At 45.2% G+C, this 19,673-nt stretch overlaps 1 protein-coding gene across 3 annotated transcripts in view; it reads right to left on the bottom strand.

Moving 5' to 3' along the window:
* Positions 1 to 19,673, bottom strand: part of pbrm1 (polybromo 1) — a 40,950-nt gene that overhangs the window by 20,411 nt on the left and 866 nt on the right. For all 3 annotated transcript variants that reach the window (XM_067388606.1, XM_067388607.1, XM_067388608.1), the window contains exons 2-15: positions 18,852 to 18,997; positions 18,202 to 18,299; positions 11,434 to 11,581; positions 5,568 to 5,714; positions 5,336 to 5,446; positions 5,183 to 5,251; positions 4,987 to 5,085; positions 4,702 to 4,787; positions 4,271 to 4,362; positions 3,940 to 4,156; positions 3,720 to 3,861; positions 1,427 to 1,521; positions 1,014 to 1,290; positions 541 to 646 (exon numbers count right to left, since the gene is read on the bottom strand). In XM_067388606.1, the coding sequence (XP_067244707.1) occupies positions 541 to 646; positions 1,014 to 1,290; positions 1,427 to 1,521; positions 3,720 to 3,861; positions 3,940 to 4,156; positions 4,271 to 4,362; positions 4,702 to 4,787; positions 4,987 to 5,085; positions 5,183 to 5,251; positions 5,336 to 5,446; positions 5,568 to 5,714; positions 11,434 to 11,581; positions 18,202 to 18,299; positions 18,852 to 18,989 (1,825 nt within the window). In that variant the 5' untranslated portion in view covers positions 18,990 to 18,997. The remainder of the gene's footprint in view (positions 1 to 540; positions 647 to 1,013; positions 1,291 to 1,426; positions 1,522 to 3,719; positions 3,862 to 3,939; positions 4,157 to 4,270; positions 4,363 to 4,701; positions 4,788 to 4,986; positions 5,086 to 5,182; positions 5,252 to 5,335; positions 5,447 to 5,567; positions 5,715 to 11,433; positions 11,582 to 18,201; positions 18,300 to 18,851; positions 18,998 to 19,673) is intronic.

The raw sequence follows: 19,673 nt of genomic DNA, 5'->3' as shown, positions 1-19,673 counted from the left end.
CATGGGGGTGAGTAAATTATCAGGACATTTGAATTGTGAAGTGAACTAATCCTTTAAATAGGATTATAATGCTATAATAGGAATATAATGCATTTTCTGATTTGTTGTGGAAGAATAGATGAAAAACTGTCCAACAAAGAGTATCTGACAAACAAGTATGTATGTTGAAAACTGAAGAGCAAAACCCAAAGTAGGGCTGCATGATTTGGGGAAAAAACTGGAATTGCGTTAAAATATTGCTGATAAAAATTCAGGTTATGGGGAACACATATTCACTATTAACTATGACTTTTACTTCAATAAACTCTTAATTTACTGCTTATTAATAGTTAGTAAGGTAGTTGTTGTAGCATTTAAGTTTAGTTATGGGGTAGGATTTAGGGATGTCAAGTCATGCAGAATAGGGCATTAATATGTGCTTTATAAGTACTAAAAACAGCCTATATATAAGCTAATAAGCACCTATTTAAAAGTGAGAAATTTTCCCCATACTAAAGTGTTACCAAAATTATGATTTAAAAAAATTCTTTCTAAACATACTAATTTTCAGCTTGGGTGAAACGATATCGTCGTCATCTGGCGGAGGTCCGAGTTCCCTTCGTTTTTCTCTCAATATCTTCTCCAGAATGTTGGCGTCGTTGTAAACCTAGAGTCAAACCAAGTAACAAGCTAGTCATGAAACGGCAGAGTGGTACTATAATATAATACTATTAATTTTATTTATAAAATATTTATAATACCTACAACAACAAAATTGTTCAGAAAGCTAATTTTCATGCCCGTTTACTCTATACCAGGGGTAACCGTATAGAGCAGGGGTGCCCGATCCTGTTCCTGGAGATCTACCTACCTGTCAACATCTGTAATTATCAAGTGCTCCTGTAGATCCCAATTAGCTGGTTCAGGTGTGTTGGATCAGCTGAAATTTGCAGGAAGGTAGATCTCCAGGAACAGGATTGGGCACCCCTGCTCTATACGATCATTCCAAGCTTATTATTAACCCTTAAACTCACTTGTGAGCCTTCTTCATTGAAGTGACGTGCATTGCGGAACATCAGCTTCATGTCCTCCATCATGGAGTCCTCACTGGGGTATCTGTCGGAGCGGATGTTGTGGTCTATGGTCCTCAGGTCCATTGGTTCCAGTATAATCTTGTAGTAGTCTGGGTAGTCTTTCTTTGAGGGCTTGACCATGAATAGGTCGCAGAGCCTCCGGCCTGTCATCTCCCGAGCCTCTGCCACAGCAGCATACAGAGCCTTCAAGCGGTTTTTCTTTGTGTTCTTCTTATGGCTGCAAGAGGTGATACGTTAGGGCCTAAAACAACTTCCACCCTTGAAAAGCACGAATGTTTAAGACCCAAATGACGCACTCAACCGTGTAGTGCCAAACATATACTACCAGTGGTTTACTTATGCTGTGAATGTACCTTTTGCGCTTGATGCTGCCACCATCAGAAAGAGTGGATGAGAGCATACTGTCACCATCTTCATCATCTCTCCTCATCAGTTCCTTCCTCTTTATCTGAAGACACACGTATACCCAAACATAAAGTCAAGACAAAAAGCATTTAGATTCTTAGATGTCACACGTTGGTGGAACATGTTCATAGTTAATGTGATGAAACAAGATAATGGTTAAACTGATAATCATGATTATTTCACAAATCAGGAGAATGTCAACTCATATGCATGGTTTAATTTCCCTCATCTAGTTTCTTAATAGTTTTTCTTATATTTAGCCATATCAATAAACACACTCTACATTAAGAAAACTTGGTTCTCTCAAGCTTCTCTCAAAAGCAAAACCTGTGAAATTCCTAATATTACCATAAAATTATGTTAATGTTTTTTTCTATTAAAACAACAAAAAAGACTTGCAAACAAGATGTCAAGATCCATGTTTAGATTTATTACAGTTCATCAGTAAGAAGATTTAATTGCAGATTTAGTCACAGCAAACAGCGCAAAACGTTGTGTGTCTTTGTTCAAGGACTTTTATTTTGATATATTTGTTTGTCTTGTATTGCCTGTGTTCAGTTCCTGTGTTTAGTTCCTGTTTCCTTGGTTGTCATAGTTATTCACAGGCTTGGGAGGGTTACTTAAAAAATGTATTCCATTACAGTTACAAATTACTTCATAAAAAAGTATTCATTAACCTAATCCAAGTACCACAATATGAAAGTAATGTAATATGATTACTTTTGGATTACTTCAAGGTCCCATTTTATATTTTTTATATATATATATATATATATATATATAGAAAGAAAGAAAGAAAGAAAGAAAGAGAAATTTTGGGGGGGGGGATAAACTTTACTATAAATAAATTGCATTTTTAAATTTAATTTTAATTATTTTCTCTCAATTTCTGCAAGTTTTTAAATGATACACATTCCATACTTCTGAAAGGGTCTCAACAATAAAAATATTTTACAAATATGATAAATTATCTATTGCAATATTATTATCGTTGTTGTTCTTTAGAGCTTAAAATATAAAAGTCATATCAGATCAAACTGAACAAGCTCAGATCAAACATTTCTGTTTATGTTTGTTCTGCTTTAATTTTAATGTTTAGCATTTTGATTACTTTTAAAACCTATTAAAACTAAGCAATCACGTCTATTTTCCACAACTTTGGAATACACAGCCCTGAATAAATATATATATATTTAGTGATTCAATCTGCGTCTGAGATTGTAGACGGGTGTTATTTGTGCATGCACCAGCGGGTGGCTCACGTGAGTCATCACTGGCAACAGAACCAGGAACTACTGTATAATCAAGCAGTGCTTAATATATGTTATTATGACAAAATAATTATTTATTTAGTTTTAAATGAAACGATTGTAATCCTGATAGTACCCCCCTTTTTTCAAAATGTAACTGTAATCTGATTACTATATTTTTTGATGTAACTGTAACGAATTACAGTTACTGGATTTTTGATTCCTGATTACATAACGCTGTTACATGTATTCTGTTACTCCCCAACCCTGGTTATTCATTGTTTCATTGATCAGTGTCTCACCTGTTCCTCATCATCATCAGTATTTACACTTGTATTTTTAAAAAACAAAAATTCTGATTGGGGATTTAAACTATTGACATCTGGCGACGCCTAGCATAAACACCTGTGGAGGCTTGTTACCATGGAAGATAATGCAAATGTCAAAAAAAAAAAAATCAGGATAAATAACCAGTAGGCAAATATCGCAGACAATTATGCTTAATTAATTGAGAGAAGCAATAATTGGAATCAGCCCTAGTTTCTTTTTAGATTTATACATCTAACAGCATTTTATATGGTGGGAAGAAAAAAAGACAGATATTTATATTTATTAAATTATAATATAATGTAAAAATATAAATATTCTCACATTATATTTTTATATATATTTTTCACAGTATAAATGTAAAGATCCTGCACATGACATTAGGGGGGGAAAACAAGATATTGTGGGCCTGAAATACATTTTTTTCCCACAACTTATTAATTTGTCGCCACATTACACTAATAAATAGTTCCAACATTTTAGTTTAATTGTGGTCATTTCATGGGATCGAATTCTTAATTCATGGCACAATATCTATTTTTTTATTTTGCATGTCATATGCGAGGCAAAGCACAAATCATTCATTTTAACTGCACTGCCTATTCAGTCACAGTAATTCACAGCCATTAATAACATTTCACTGAGTGGAATGGATTTATATTACCTGCAGTATATGCTGCAACTTTAGCACACGCTTGTAGATTTGAGAGCTGGGAGCGTTGTAGCGCTTCGCGTTCTCAAACATCAGGTTGAGGTCTGTATCTATCTGTTCCACACTTTCATACTCATTGTTCTTCATTTTACTCCTGAGGAGAGATAAAATACATGTCATCATATGTTCAAAACTGAAGAACACGCAGCAATGCTGTCCTACTGCACCTTACCTTATCTGCTGGAGGGAGATTGGATGGCTGATTTGCTGGAAGTAGTCAGGGTAGTCTTTCCTGGAGGGGAGCTGAAAGAAGGGCTCGGCTAGGAGCTGTCCCTGGTTGTTTCTGCCGCCCCGCACTGCCTCGTACATCTGGAAGATGGGGTTGCACATGTCCATGCTGGAGTGGATGCTCTCGGCCTCTGACTCGCCTTCATCATAATGAACAGAGCCTTAAGAACATGGAAACAGTCATCTGATTACTGTATAAGATAATAATGAGACATTAAAACAAATTATAACATAATATACTGATGTTAAATTTCTGTCTTCAACAGTGCTATTACCAGTTAGCATGGCATCCTCTTCACTCTCTGAGCCATACTGTAGAGCAGTAGTGATGGAGGAGAGTCTGTCTCCTTGTGCAAACCTTCTGTTCCTGTTCACAAACACCAGAGCAAAAACAATACTATAGGTCATACTTCACACAATATAAATTGTTTTGTTTGTAGATAAAAAATTATGTTAAAACCCACACAGAGGTAGGGTATGTAGCATCATGTTACATACCTTACAAAAACACAATGATACTTTTTGTATCATTTTTACTATATTAAAATTATGTCATTGAAAAATTATGTGGTTGCAATGCAAATATTATTGACAAACATTTACGAAATGCTGCATATGGTAAAACTAGTATATCTGTGACAATTTAATAATAATTATAGTCAAGAAATATTATATTATATTATATGTAATCCATAACATAACTTACCTGATCCTGATGCTACTTTTAATAGGTTCAGCATGTTCAATCTCCAGTTTTCTCTGTGCAAATACTTTTTTGATGGTGTTCGCATCCTGGAAATTCATGATTTTACATTATATATATACATTATACATATATTACAAAAGCAAATATATATAAAAGTAATATATATAAAAGTAATATATATATATATATATATATATATATATATATATATATATATATATATATATATATATATAAACAATATATAAACACACAAGTATAATTAGAATTTCAGTGACACATTACTTTAAACACTTGTGATCCAGGTTCATTGTAGGTTTTGGCATTTTTGACCAACAAGTCAATGTCTTTAGCCATATGGTTTACACTTTTATAGTAGCACATCTAGGGAACCAAAAAAGACACAAACTTTAGTGTAAATGGATAATAAATGGTGATACTGTATAAGCTGTTATAGAATATGATCATAATAATAAGATACCTGTATTCGGTGTGCAATGGTCTTCAGATCTATTGGTTCTTTAATAATAGCATAATAATCTGGATATTGCTGAAAAAGAAAGTTTAAATGTTTAATTAATAATAATAATATGATATTCTCGTGTATGTACTCAGATGAAACTGAGACAACTACCACTTTAGAGGGAAGTCTCTGGAAAAGTTCACTAATGAGACGCCCGTGTTCTGTGTAAGTCAGCACAGCATCCAGAAGCTGCCCAAGAACTTCCTTAAGGCTTGAGACGGACTGTACAAACAAAACAAACCAGAATGAATTTGTCTGCACACATCTAAAACACAACTGAATAGGTCCAGAACATCATCGACGGGCAGATACAAAATGACAGTCAAGATCTGTGACCTCTGACCTCCTCCTCTGTGACCCCTCCAGGGTTTTCCTGTGTGTCGTCATCGTCATCATCTTCATCATAGTCCCCTCGCTGCACAAACTCATTTTTGGTGCGAATATACAGATCCCACAGTTTACAAGCCGCTCTGAACTCCGGAGTTTCTGGCTGCACAGGAAAAGAGGATTCAGCATATTTTTATTTTTATTTTTTTTGGAATTTGTGAATTTATTATTTGAATGATTTGGTAGATATTTCAATATCATATTCTCAAACCTATTCATGGCACAATAATTAAAACAAAACATATATATTTTATATATACATTAAAGTTTAGAATGATTAAGATTTTTTAATGTTTTTGAAAGAATTCTCTTATACTCACCAAGTCTATATTTATTTGAACAAAAATACAGAAGAAAACAGTAATATTGTGAACTGCTATAACAAATTTAAAATAACTGTTTTCTATTGAAATATATATGTATATTTTAATGTAATTTATTCCTGTGATCAAAGCGGAATTTTCAGCATCATTACTCCAGTCTTCAGTGTCACATGATTCTTCAGAAATAATTCTAATAATAATAATAATGCACAAATAATAGTTAGGCAGTGTGGCGAGGGGGGCGTGGTTCAGCGAGGTCTGCAACCGGAGAGAATAGCGGGAGACGCTTGGTAAGTGAGTGGGTTGGATACAAATCACGAACACCTGTTTCTCATTCCAGTGATTGGCGCGGAGACAGGATAAAATGCAGTGAGAAGCAGGAGCGTGTGAGAGAGAGGGGAACTGTTGACTGAGTCGAGCCGAGATTCGTAGAGTGAAGCCCTTGTGGATAGCGTATGCCGAGCCTGGAGTGAAGCCCTTTGTGGATTGTTTATTTTCGTTGTTGTGCGTTGCACAGTCTTTCTGTTGAACCGTTGTGATATTCAATAAAGTCTCAGTCAGCAGTTGTTCGTCGTCCCTGACCTCTTCCTTCCCCCACTACGAACTTAAGCCTACTACACTGGTGCCGAAACCCGGGAAGGAAGACGGTGAGCACGTCGGCATGCAATCTTCGCCCTCCGCCACATTTGCGGACATCATCGCGTCCCTCGCGGTCCTGCACCGCGAGCAACAACAGGCCCTGCTGGAGTTAAGAGGCGACCAGGAGCGGTGCTTCCAAGCCATTCTACAGACCCAGCAGGAGGACCGCGAGGCGTTCCGGAGCTGGATTGACCGGGAGGTTCCCCGGGGGTCCACCGAACAGCCCACCGAGCAGCCCGCTGTGCCTGTCCACCTGCCCTTAAATAAGATGGGTCCACTGGACGATCCAGAGGTGTTCTTAGACCTCTTCGAGAGATCCGCGGAGGCGTGTAAATGGCCGCGGGACCAGTGGTCGATGAGACTGGTCCCGCTCCTCTCAGGAGAAGCACAGGTGGCGGCACAGCAGCTCCCCGTCACAAACCTCCTGGTCTATGAAGACCTACGGCGGGCCATCGTCCAGCGGGTCGGTCGGACCCCAGAGCAGCACCGACAGCGTTTCCGCTCCCTCGACCTGGGTGAGTCCGGCCGGCCCTTCACGTTGGCCCAACAGCTCCGGGACTCGTGCCGCAAATGGTTGCTGGCTGAGGGAAGAGACGTGGACCAGGTCGTCGATCGCGTGGTGCTGGAGCAGTTCATCACTCGGCTCCCGAGGAAGACAGCGGAGTGGGTCCAGTGCCACCGCCCCACGTCGCTGGACCATCTGATGGCGTGCCAAGGGGGCGGCGAACCCCTTCCATCTGCCTCTCTCTCTCCCTCTCTTTTGTCCCCCTCTCTCTCTAGACCTATCCCTCTTCCTAGGTCTCGTCCGCCCGGCCCACCTCGTGTTCCGCCCCGAGGGTGGGGCGGAACGGGACAGACACCTTCCTACGGACCCAGAGCCAGGGGGGCGGGACTCCCTGCTGCCGGGACGGACCCCGCTCCTGCTTCTCCCCTCTCTCCGCGCCATCTCTCCGCGCCATCTATCCAGCCCACTCTCTGCCACTGGAGCGGCGGGCAGGTCTGGGCCGGCCTGTTGGCGGTGCGGGGATCCGGATCATTTTGTGGATAAATGTCCGGTTATGGAGGTCGGGACGGTGATCCGGGTCCCCGACGATCCGCAGGCCGCCCCTGGTCAGGCTGGCGGGTACCAAATACCTGTGAGTATCAAGGGGGGTACCTATCAGGCTTTGGTGGACTCGGGCTCTCCATCAAAGCCTGATTCCATCTGGGGCATTGGATGCAGGCCGCATGGTTGGGGTTCGGTGCGTGCACGGGGATGTGGTGAGATATCCCATAATGTCCGTCATAATTAAATTTAGGGGACAAAAGCATAGTGTTGAGGTGGCAGTTAACCCGCACCTCCGGCATCCGATAATTTTGGGGATGGATTGGCCCGCGTTTAAACAATTATTGGGATATTTATGCTCGGATGCCTCTTGGGGAAAAAAAACGCGGGGTGAGCAAGCGCGAGTACAGGTGGGAGAGTCTGATCAGAGACCGGAGAGTTCTGCTGCAGGGGATCTGAGTGAAGCCGGAAGACTAATTCTTCCGGAACGCGATGATTTTCCCCTGGAGCAGTCTCAGGATGAGACATTAAAAAACGCATTTGATAGGGTCTCCATGATTGATGGTCAGCCTCTCCAGCCTGGACGCCCGCGTGCTTACCCATATTTCGCGATTATAAAAGATAGGTTGTATCGAGTGACCCAAGACACTCAGACAAAAAAAGATACAACCCAGTTATTAGTGCCAAAGAGCCGCAGGGAAATGCTTTTCCACGCGGCTCATTCTAATCCAATGGCGGGGCATTTGGGACAGGCAGCGACACTAAATCGTCTCATGACCCGATTCTTCTGGCCGGGCATTCACGAGAATGTACGCAGGTGGTGCGCGTCTTGTCGTGAATGCCAGTTGGTGAACCCACCGGCCACCCCAAAAGCGCCATTGCGCCCGCTTCCATTAATGCAGGTCCCCTTCGAGAGAATTGGTGTGGACCTCATCGGGCCATTAGAACGATCAGCAAGGGGACATCGCTTTGCATTAGTCATTGTTGATTATGCAACACGATATCCTGACGCAGTGGCTCTCCGCAACATTTCTGCTAAAAGTGTTGCGGATGCACTGTTTCGCTTAATCTCCCGGGTGGGGATTCCAAAAGAAATCCTCACTGATCAAGGCACGGCGTTTATGTCACGTACGTTACGCGAACTATACGAATTATTGGGCATTAAATCGGTTCGGACCAGCGTCTTTCACCCACAAACGGACAGGCTGGTCGAACGTTTTAATCGCACGCTTAAATCCATGATTCGTAAGTTCGTTCAAGAAGACGCCAAAAAGTGGTTAGAACCTCTGTTATTCGCAGTGCGAGAGGTCCCGCAAGCCTCCGCGGGGTTTTCCCCCTTCGAGCTTCTCTTTGGGTGCCAGCCCCGTGGGGTGCTGGATGTCCTCAGGGAAACTTGGGAGGACGGACCATCTCAGGCCAAAAATGAAATTCAGTATGTGCTGGACTTGAGATCAAAACTCCACACTTTGGGGCGGCTATCAATGGAGAATTTGGTACAGGCCCAGCACAGACAGAGCCAACTGTATAACCGACGGTCTAACCTACGCAAATTCGCACCGGGAGAAAAAGTGCTTGTATTGTTCCCTACTTCCAGTTAGAAATTACTTGCAAAGTGGCAAGGACCCTTTGAGGTCACACGGCAAGGGGGCGAGCTCGATTACCGATTAGGTGGTACGGTCCGACAGGAGGGGGGCACGTCAAATCTATCACCTCAACCTCCTGAAAAAATGGAATGAGGCAGAATCAGTGATGCTGGCGACGGTGATTAGCGGGGAGGATGATCTCGGACCAGAGGCGAATGTAAAAACTCAATCTCTCGCTCTGGTCCCGGGGGGAGATCACCTCTCGCCCTCCCAGCTCACTGATTTATCCAAATTGCAAACAGAATTTGCAGACGTGTTCTCTCCCCTGCCGGGACGTACCAACCTCATTCAGCACCATGTCGAGACGGAGCCGGGCGTGGTTGTTCGCAGCCGGCCGTATAGGTTACCTGAACACAAAAAAAGGTAGTTCAGGACGAATTAGAGGCAATGCTGAAAATGGGAGTAATAGAAGAGTCCAGCAGTAACTGGGCGAGCCCGATAGTTTTGGTTCCTAAGACCGACGGCTCGGTTCGTTTCTGCGTGGACTATCGCAGGGTGAATGCAGTGTCGAAATTCGACGCGTATCCAATGCCGCGAGTGGACGAATTGCTTGACCGGCTAGGTGCGGCTCGATTTTATTCAACACTGGACTTAACAAAAGGGTACTGGCAGATCCCCTTGTCGCCTTTATCCAAGGAAAAGACAGCTTTCACGACGCCGTTCGGATTACACCAATTTGTTACGCTTCCGTTCGGGCTGTTCGGGGCACCGGCCACCTTTCAGCGACTCATGGATAAAATTCTCCGGCCCCATGCTGCATATGCGGCTGCCTATCTGGATGATATTATTATCTATAGTAATGATTGGCAGCGGCATATGCAGCATGTGAGAGCCGTCCTGAGATTGCTGAGAGCGGCTGGGCTCACGGCCAACCCGAAGAAGTGTGCAATTGGGCGCGTGGAAGTAAGGTATCTGGGCTTCCACTTGGGGCATGGGCAGGTGCGTCCCCAAATTGATAAGACGGCAGCGATTGCGACCTGTCCGCGCCCCAACACCAAAACGGAGGTTAGACAGTTCCTCGGGCTGGCGGGATATTATAGAAGGTTTGTACCTAATTATTCGGCCCTCACCAGCTCGTTAACTGACCTAACTAAAAAGGATGCTCCAGATACGGTCCAGTGGACGGAGCCGTGCCAGCAGGCTTTCACCCGGGTAAAAGCTGCTCTATGTGGCGGGCCATTGCTTCACTCTCCTGACTTTTCTCTCCCTTTTCTGTTGCAGACTGACGCGTCGGACAGGGGGCTGGGGGCTGTCCTGTCCCAGGAGATAGAGGATAAGGAGCGGCCGGTACTGTACATTAGCCGTAAGCTCTCGAAGAGAGAGGCTAAGTACAGTACCGTAGAAAAAGAGTGTTTGGCTATCAGGTGGGCCGTGGCTCCACCGCATGAAGGATACCAACGCGCGGATCACTCGTTGGTATCTGGCTTTTTGTTCGGATGGCTGTGGCCGATTTCCTCTCCAGAAATGGGGGGGGGGGGGGGGTTTGCGCAGGCCGGACGGCTCCCCGGCCTGAGTCGGGCGGTGGGGGTATGTGGCGAGGGGGGGCGTGGTTCAGCAAGGTCTGCAACCGGAGAGAATAGCGGGAGACGCTTGGTAAGTGAGTGGGTTGGATACAAATCACGAACACCTGTTTCTCATTCCAGTGATTGGCGCGGAGACAGGATAAAACGCAGTGAGAAGCAGGAGCGTGTGAGAGAGAGGGGAAGTTGACTGAGTCGAGCCGAGATTCGTAGAGTGAAGCCCTTGTGGATAGCGTATGCCGAGCCTGGAGTGAAGCCCTTTGTGGATTGTTTATTTTCGTTGTTGTGCGTTGCACAGTCTTTCTGTTGAACCGTTGTGATATTCAATGAAGACTCAGTCAGCAGTTGTTCGTCGTCCCTGACCTCTTCCTTCCCCCACTACAAACTTAAGCCTACTACAGGCAGCAAATCACCACATTAGAATAATTTCTGAAGGATCATGTGACACACTGAACACTGGAGTAATGGCTGTGAATATGCAGAGGAATAAATATTATTTTAAAGTTGTTACATTGTAAAGTTTAAAGTTGTAATAATATTTTACAATATTACTGTTTTTACTATATTGATGCATCCTTGGTGAGCATGAGAGACATTAAAACAATCGTAATTATTCCAAACTTTTGACCAGTCATGTAAGATATATACGCACTTTATAGTATGTCTTGGCATTGTTGAATAAGAGCTGAAAGTCGGCCGTGAGCTGCTCAACATCATCATACTCCTCCATCTTCAGCTTCTGCTGAATCTTCATCATGTCAATGGGCTGGGACACCACGTCATAGTAATCTGGCTGGTTTCTGTAGGGATGCATTGCATGTGTTATCCATTATGATGTTAAAACTCTTAAAAGGACAAGGTTTAAGCCTAGTCCCAGACTAAAATAAATGTTTGAGCTGTTTTAACTGAAAGCAGCTTGCACCAGCATATCTTAAAATATGTCAGTGTCATTGCTTTGTCTCAAGATACACCAGTAATGTTTATAAAAGCATTACCCTATTTATAAAAGCATGCCCTATTTAAAGGTGCCCTAGAATAAAAATTGAATTTATCTTGGAATAGTTGAATAACAAGAGTTCAGTACATAGAAATGACATACAGTGAGTCTCAAACTCCATTGTTTCCTCCTTCTTATATAAATCCCATTTGTTTAAAAGACCTCCGAAGAACAGGCGAATCTCACCATAACACCGATTGTTACGTCACTGTTGGGGGTGTACGCCCCCAATATTTGCATATGCCAGCTCATGTTCAAGGCATTACACAAGGGCAGCCAGTATTAACATCTGGATCTGTGCACAGCTGAATCATCAGACTAGATAAGCAAGCAAGGACAACAGCAAAAAATGGCAGATGGAGCAATAATAACTGACATGATCCATGATTACATGATATTTTTAGTGATATTTGTAAACGGTCTTTCTAAATGTTTCGTTAGCATGTTGCTAATGTACTGTTTGTTACAACAGAGACACAACAGAGACACGGAGGCAGGAGTAAAAGCAATACAGGTAGGTTTATTGGTGAAACAGCAGAGCAAATGGTAATGATGAGCAGATAAGCAGTTCTTGGTTGATGGAGAGAAAGTGATACTGTCCTTGTGATGTTTTACAGATGCAGATGGAGAGTGGAGTTGGAGGATAATGGCGGAGACACTCACACACACAGGCAGGTAGGCACATGAGGAGAACAGGAGACGAGGGAGATGGAGGAGACGACTAGAGGAGGTAAGAATGGCGTTTGGAGTCCTTAAGGTAAGCATACAGAGGTTGTAGTGCAAACGAGACCGGACAAAGACTGTGTGTGAGTGTGGTGGTAATGTAGTGCTGGTGATTGCTGAGTTAATGACGTGCAGGTGGCGGTGATCAGAACTCTGGTGATTGTGTGCGTGGATACTGCAGGGAGGTGGAACCTGACGTGTCTGTGACAGTACCCCCCCTCCCACGGCCCGCTCCTGAGGGCCGCGGACCCCGACGTTGCGGTGGTCGTCCTCTAGGGCGTGGGGCAGGTCTGTCCGGGTGGTTGGTGTGAAAGGTTTGTAACAGGATAGGATCAAGGATATCATTCTTGGGAACCCATGAGCGTTCCTCGGGGCCATAGCCTTCCCAGTCGACTAGATACTCTAGTTGACCACCAAGGCGCCGGGAATCCAGAATCTCATGAACCACGTAAGCTGTGCCGTCCTCCAGGATGAGTGGAAGGGGGGGCTCGGCGGCTGCCACGTCAGGTTCTGTGGAGGGAACTCAAGGGTTTGAGCAGTGATACGTGGAATGTAGGATGAATTCTACTATACTGTGCCGGAAGTTGGAGCCGGTAGGTGACGGGGTTGACCTGTCGGACGATGGTGAACGGGCCAATGAAGCGGGGACTCCGCTACTGCGTCTGCGCAGGGCTCTCTGCAGTTGGTGGTGAGCCGAGTCCCAAACCCTCTCGCTCTCCCGGAACCAGTAGTTGACTGCAGGAACGTTGGAGGGTTCCCCATCCCAGGGGAACAGTGGGGGTTGGTAGCCGAGTACGCACTGAAAAGGTGTTAGTCCAGTTGTGGCTTGGCGGAGGGAGTTTTGTGCGTACTCGGCCCAACCCAGGTACTGGTTCCAGGAGTTCTGGTGGCCGTGACAGAAGGTACGCAGGAAGCGGCCTATCTCCTGGATCTTCCGTTCCGTCTGCCCGTTCGACTGAGGATGGTATCCAGATGACAGGCTGACGGTCACACCCAGGAGGGAGAAGGCCTTCCAGACGTGGGAGACAAATTGGGGTCCTCTGTCGGAGACTATGTCTTCAGGTATTCCATAATGGCAAAAAACATGGTTGAACATCAGTTCTGCAGTGGTCATGGCGGTAGGTAGACCCTCCAGGGGTATCAGACGGCAGGATTTTGAGAAGCAGTCTACCACCACCAGGATGCACGTGTGACCGTCAGACTCAGAGAGATCGGTGACGAAGTCCACTCCCAGGTAGAGGTCTTCACGGGTCCAAAAATTCATACCCGAACCCAAAAAAACCCGTAAATGTGCTACACAGAACCGACCCGGCCCGACTATTATTCTGAAAGTTGGACCCGAACCCGTGCAGAACCAAGAAATGCCATAAATGTACTACCCGGACCCGTCTAAGCTGGACCCGAACCCGAGCGGACCCGTTTGGACCCGATCGGCACATAGGTCTATTCCACATCAAATTGCTATTAATAGGTCAATAAACAAGTTGTGAAAATAAAACGTGTTGTCTTACCTAATTTTAGTAGGCTATAGCTTTCTCCCTTGTACCTGACTGTGACCCGTACGGGTCCCGGGTCCTCGGTTCTTCTTTGTAGACCTCTATTCCCAGGTGTGACCAGGGTCTCTCAGGAACGGGCAGAGAATGGAGCTTGCCGGTGGGAAGATGGCGTGGGCTCTTGGAGATGGCGCACTCCCTGCAGCCCTGCACGTACCTTCTGACGTCGTTGGCCATGTTGAGCCACCAGAAGCATTGTTTGAGCAACGAGAGGGTCTCATTGACCCCCGGGTGGCCAGTGCCAAGTGATGAGTGGGTATTGTGCAGAAGTGGAGTGCGACGTGCCCGTGTGACGTATTGCAAGCCTTGGGGGCAACGTGGCAGAGTGCGTGTGGAGGCATTGGAGGCGGGAACGGTTTCTTCGGACCACTGAATGGGGCTCACGAAGATTGACTCCGGTAGGATGGTCTCAGGGACTTCGGGTTTTTTTCTTCCGGGGCATGGAGGCGAGACAGAGCGTCAGCTTTAGTATTCCTTGAACCAGGGCGGTACTTGATGGAGAAGTTGAACCTTGAGAAAAACATGGCCCAGCGAGCTTGGCGAGGGTTGAGTCTTTTAGCAGCCTTTAGGTACTCAAGGTTTTTATGATCGGTGAGAACTTGGAATGGATGAGTAGCCCCCTCCAGCCAATGCCTCCACTCCTCTAGGGCAAGCTTGACGGCCAGGAGTTCGCGGTCACCGATGTCGTAATTGACCTCCGCCGGGTTGAACTTGCGGGAGAAGAAGGCGCATGGATGGAGTCTACTTGGTGTCCCCTGCTGCTGCGAGAGGACCGCTCCCACTCCGGTGGTGGAGGCGTCCACTTCCACAACGAAAGGGAGATCCGGATTAGGGTGGACGAGAAGGGGAGCGGTGGTGAAGGCTCTCTTGAGGGTCTCAAAGGCGTTGGTGGCTTGTTCGGACCAGGACAGAGACTTGGGCTGGTGACAGAGTAAGTTGGTGAGTGGACTGACGATGGTACTGTGATCTTTGATGAAACGACGGTAGAAATTGGAGAAACCTAGGAAGCGCTGGAGTTCTTTGATTGTTGATGGAGTGGGCCAGGTCTGGATGGCGGAGACCTTCCCCTCGTCCATCCGGATGCCACTTTGGTCAATCACGTACCCCAGGAACTGGACAGAGGGCTGGTGAAAGGAGCACTTTTCAGCTTTGAGGAAGAGATGGAATTGCCGTAAGCGTTGGAGGACCTCCGCAACGTGGTGGCGATGTTCGGCCAAGCTCCGGGAGTAGATGAGGATGTCGTCAATATACACCAGAACGAACTTGTGGAGAAACTCCCGGAGCACCTCGTGTATGAAATCCTGGAATACGGAGGGGGCGTTGACCAGGCCATACGGCATGATGAGATACTCGTAGTGTCGGTGGGCGTGACAAAGGCAGTCTTCCACTCGTCCCCCTCACATATCCGGATGAGGTTGTACGCGCTGCGGAGGTCCAACTTAGTGAACACAGTGGCACCGCGGAGATGTTCCAGGGCCGCTGGGACGAGGGGAAGTGGGTAGCGGAACTTGACTGTAATTTTGTTGAGGGCACGGTAGTCGATGCAGGGCCGCAAGCCTCCGTCCTTCTTAGCCACAAAAAAGAAACTTGAAGCAGCAGGGGAAGTAGACGGGCGGATGTAACCTTGATCGAGGGCCTCTTTGATGTATTCCTCCATGGCCTTCTCCTCCGGTATTGACAGGGGGTAAATGCGTCCCCTGGGCACTGGCTCACTCGGTAACAGATTGATGGCACAGTCCCATGGGTGGTGTGGAGGAAGCTTGGAGGCGCGTTGCGGGCAGAAGACGTCACTGAAGGGGGTGTAGTCCGGGGGAACTTCCACAGAGTGCTTCTCTACAGGACTTTCGATGGACGTGGCATTAATGGAGAGAGACTTGGAGAATGGAGAGTTCGGAACAGGAAGTACTGGGAAGCAATCAGGAAAGCAGTGGTCGCCCCACTTCAGGACTTCGCCCGTGCGCCAGGAGATGTGGGATTGTGTTGCTCAAGCCATGGGCGCCCTAGAACCACATCAGCGGTGGACTCCTCCAGAACCAGCAGATGAATATTCTCTGAATGAAGGATGCCAACACGGAGTTGAAGTGGTCCCACACAATGACGGATGGTCTTACGGCTCAGGGGTTTGCCCGTGATGGAGTGGATTTGATAGTCAACCGGAGACGGGGAGATCTTGAGCTTGAGTTGTTGACAGAGGGCGCCGGAGATGAAGTTTCCTGCTGACCCTGAGTCGAGGAGCGCCACCACTGGAACAGAGGCATTTGCAGCAGTAAGGATTACAATAGTAGTGAGTGGTTTCATTTTCTGAATGGAGGGAATAATTGCACTCACCACGGGCCGAGGAGGACGGGTTGGGCATGTGGAGATGACATGCCCTGGAGATCCGCAATATAAACATAAATTCAGGGTCAGCCTTCTTTGTCTTTCATTAGTAGTGAGACGTGAGTGATCGATCTGCATGGGTTCGTTGGCTGGTTCTGGAGAGCTGACGGGTTCGGACTGACGGAGGAGGTTGGTGGAGGGTGACTGGCCCTGGTGCTCGAGGAGACACGACTGCATATGAGAACCCACACGGATGGCGAGTTGGATGAAACGTTCGAGTCCCTTGGAGTCCTCGTATGCAGCGAGGTGCAGCCGCATATTAGGCTCCAATCCCTGACGGAAGGTGGTGATGAGGGCTTGTTCATTCCATCCGCTGGTGGCGGCTAGCGTTCGGAACTGCAAGGCATATTCGTTAACAGAGTGATTTCCTTGTTTCAGATTATGAAGTTTCTCACCGGTCGATGAATCCGCCAGAGGTTTCCCGAAGACCTCACGGAAGTGAGAGACGAACGCCGAATATGATTTGACAACAGGGCCTTTCTGGGTCCACAGAGAGTCTGCCCATAGAAGTGCCTTACCTTGCAGTTGCGAAATGATGAACGCTATTTTAGCCGTGTCGGTAGTGTAGAGGTGCGGCTGCATCTCCAGGACCAATTCGCATTGGAGAAGGAATCCGCTGCATTCCTCCGCCGATCCAGAGTAGGGCGCCGGTTTGGCCATGGGACTGGCGGTGAATGCTGGAGAAGGAGTGGTGATGGTGAGTGCGGAAGCTGCAGCGTTGGTGGATGATGGTGAGGCTGGTTGTGGAGTGAGTGCTCGGCGTAGTGCGTCCACGGGTTCTTCAAAAGGTGGTTGGTGCTTATGCTGTGAAGTTGTTATGGTCTGGTCTTCTGTTACAACAGAGACACGGAGGCAGTGATGAGCAGATAAGCAGTTCTTGGATGATGGAGAGAAAGTGATACTGTCCTGTTTTTCAGATGCAGATGGAGGGTGGAGTTGGAGGATAATGGCGGAGACACTCACACACACAGGCAGGTAGGCACACGAGGAGAACAGGAGACGAGGGAGATGGAGAAGACAACTAGAGCAGGTAAGAATGGCGTTTGGAGTCCTTAAGGTAAGCATACAGAGGTTGTAGTGCAAACGAGACCGGACAAAGACTGTGTGTGAGTGTGGTGGTAATGTAGTGCTGGTGATTGCTGAGTTAATGACGTGCAGGTGGCGGTGATCAGAACTCTGGTGATTGTGTGCGTGGATACTGCAGGGAGGTGTAACCTGACGTGTCTGTGACACTGTTAAATGTGTTTAAAGTTACCATTGTTTCTTACTGTATTCACAGAGACAAGACTGTCATTATTTTCATTATTAAACACTTGTAGTCTGTATAATGCATAAACACAACTTCATTCATACTCATATAATCTGACGCATGCATGCAGTATGCACGACGAAGATCCATTCTGAGGGTTATATTAGCTGTGTGAACTCTGTATATGCTTTGTTTAAGGCAAGTGCGAGCTCCGTGGGCGGGGAGTGTGAGCATTTAAAGGGGCCGCAACCTGAATTGGCTCATTTCTAATGATGCCCCAAAATTAAAAAAAAAAAAAAATCTATGGGGTATTTTGAGCTGCAACTTCACAGACACATTCAGTCGACACCTTAGACTTATATTACATCTTGTAAAAAAACATTCGATGGCACCTTTAAACTAAGGCCCTATCCTGACTTAATCTAAACCCTGTCTGTGAAACCAGGCCTTAAAGTTTTAGTTATTCAGTTAATGACAATAAAACTGCATAGCTGGTCAGATCTCTCGTGTGTGACTGACCTTCTCTTTGGTGCTCTGATGAAGAGTTCACACAGCATCCTGCCCTGATCATCCTTATAGTCTCTGATAGTGTTGTACAACTCATGACACACAGCAATCTGTAAGGAAAAAGGATGGGGCACAATGACACACTAGACTAGAACATACAACATCTGCAATATTCCTAAAGCAGATTGCGAAGTCACTTGATCTGCGAAAGCTGGATCAGAAGAGCAATTAAGACATAAACGTGACAGCTAGGGGTGTAATGAGACTCATGCCATGAGATCTTGTGAGATTAAAATGTGATGAGATTTCTCGTCGAGGTAAAAAGCTGCCTCGCCATATTGCCATGACGGAGTCTGAGGGTGAAATTAGGATAGAATATGGCACTGCTACGTTTACATTACACCTTCACTGTTGTTTGGCTTTTTATAGAAATAAAAATAACTTAATTCAGTTGGATAATGATCACTTCAATTCCATCCTGCTCATCCAACACGAGCTGCAGAGTCGTCCATTAAGGATTTCTTAAAAACACTGTGTAAAAATCTCGTCTCGTGAGCTAACTGTCTCGTCACACCCCTAGTGACAGCTGTGAATGAGTAATGTTAATATGCAGTTATCAATGCCAGAGACATGAAAGACATGAAGACATGAATCAAACTCACAGGGTCAACAGTGGGGATGTTTGTGGTTCTTCTCCTCTTCCGACTGGTTGAAGGTATGGATATGGTCTGGCTGTCCTCAAAATCTCCTCCGCTCACACTGCTGGATGGAGATGTGGCTCTCCGTCGCTTTGAGCCCATTGCAAATGCTAGAAAAAATATCAAATAGATATCAAGTCAAATAGATAATATTCAGTAAAATGGAAGCTTATTTAAACTGAGTGCTCCTTAAATAGGTTTGGTAAATTATTATTGCTGTTGAAGTAAAGTTGTTGCACAGTAATCTAGTACCAGGGTATTATGTGATTAAGGGCTGCTCTTACAAACCACTAATTCCACCAAACGCCATATTCACTGCTAATATTGTAATACAATTGTGGCAATTTGATATCTACCAACACTGTTATCAAAATAAAAAAATATAAAATAAAAATTATTCTGAAAACTCTGTTAGAATGAGACCAAATATTAATTTAGAAATATTTCATAATAATAACAATAATTTTATTAACTGATATTTTGGTGGAAACTATGCTTATCGTGGTAAAGGGTCAGTAAACCAACACAAATATGTTTTCAAATCAGATTTAATAATGTATTTATTAAAAATAGCTATATAAAGTATTGTTATTGTCATGAATTGCCAGCAATGCTAGTACCATTTACTAACAGAATTGTCTAGAAATCCATTTACCAAAAATTGTAGCCATAGTTTAAAAAAAAGCAATTATTATTGCTAAAAAAAGAAAGAAAGCGGTAACTAGTATTAGTCGCCACCAAAAATAAATAAAATAAGCAAAATGGCAGAAAGAATCTCAAAGCTTC

Source organism: Chanodichthys erythropterus, chromosome 6, assembly GCF_024489055.1.
Source record: "Chanodichthys erythropterus isolate Z2021 chromosome 6, ASM2448905v1, whole genome shotgun sequence".
In the NCBI taxonomy this organism is placed as follows: domain Eukaryota; kingdom Metazoa; phylum Chordata; class Actinopteri; order Cypriniformes; family Xenocyprididae; genus Chanodichthys; species Chanodichthys erythropterus.
Note: the sequence above shows the minus strand (reverse complement) of the source record. Positions and strands in the feature narration are given on the sequence as shown.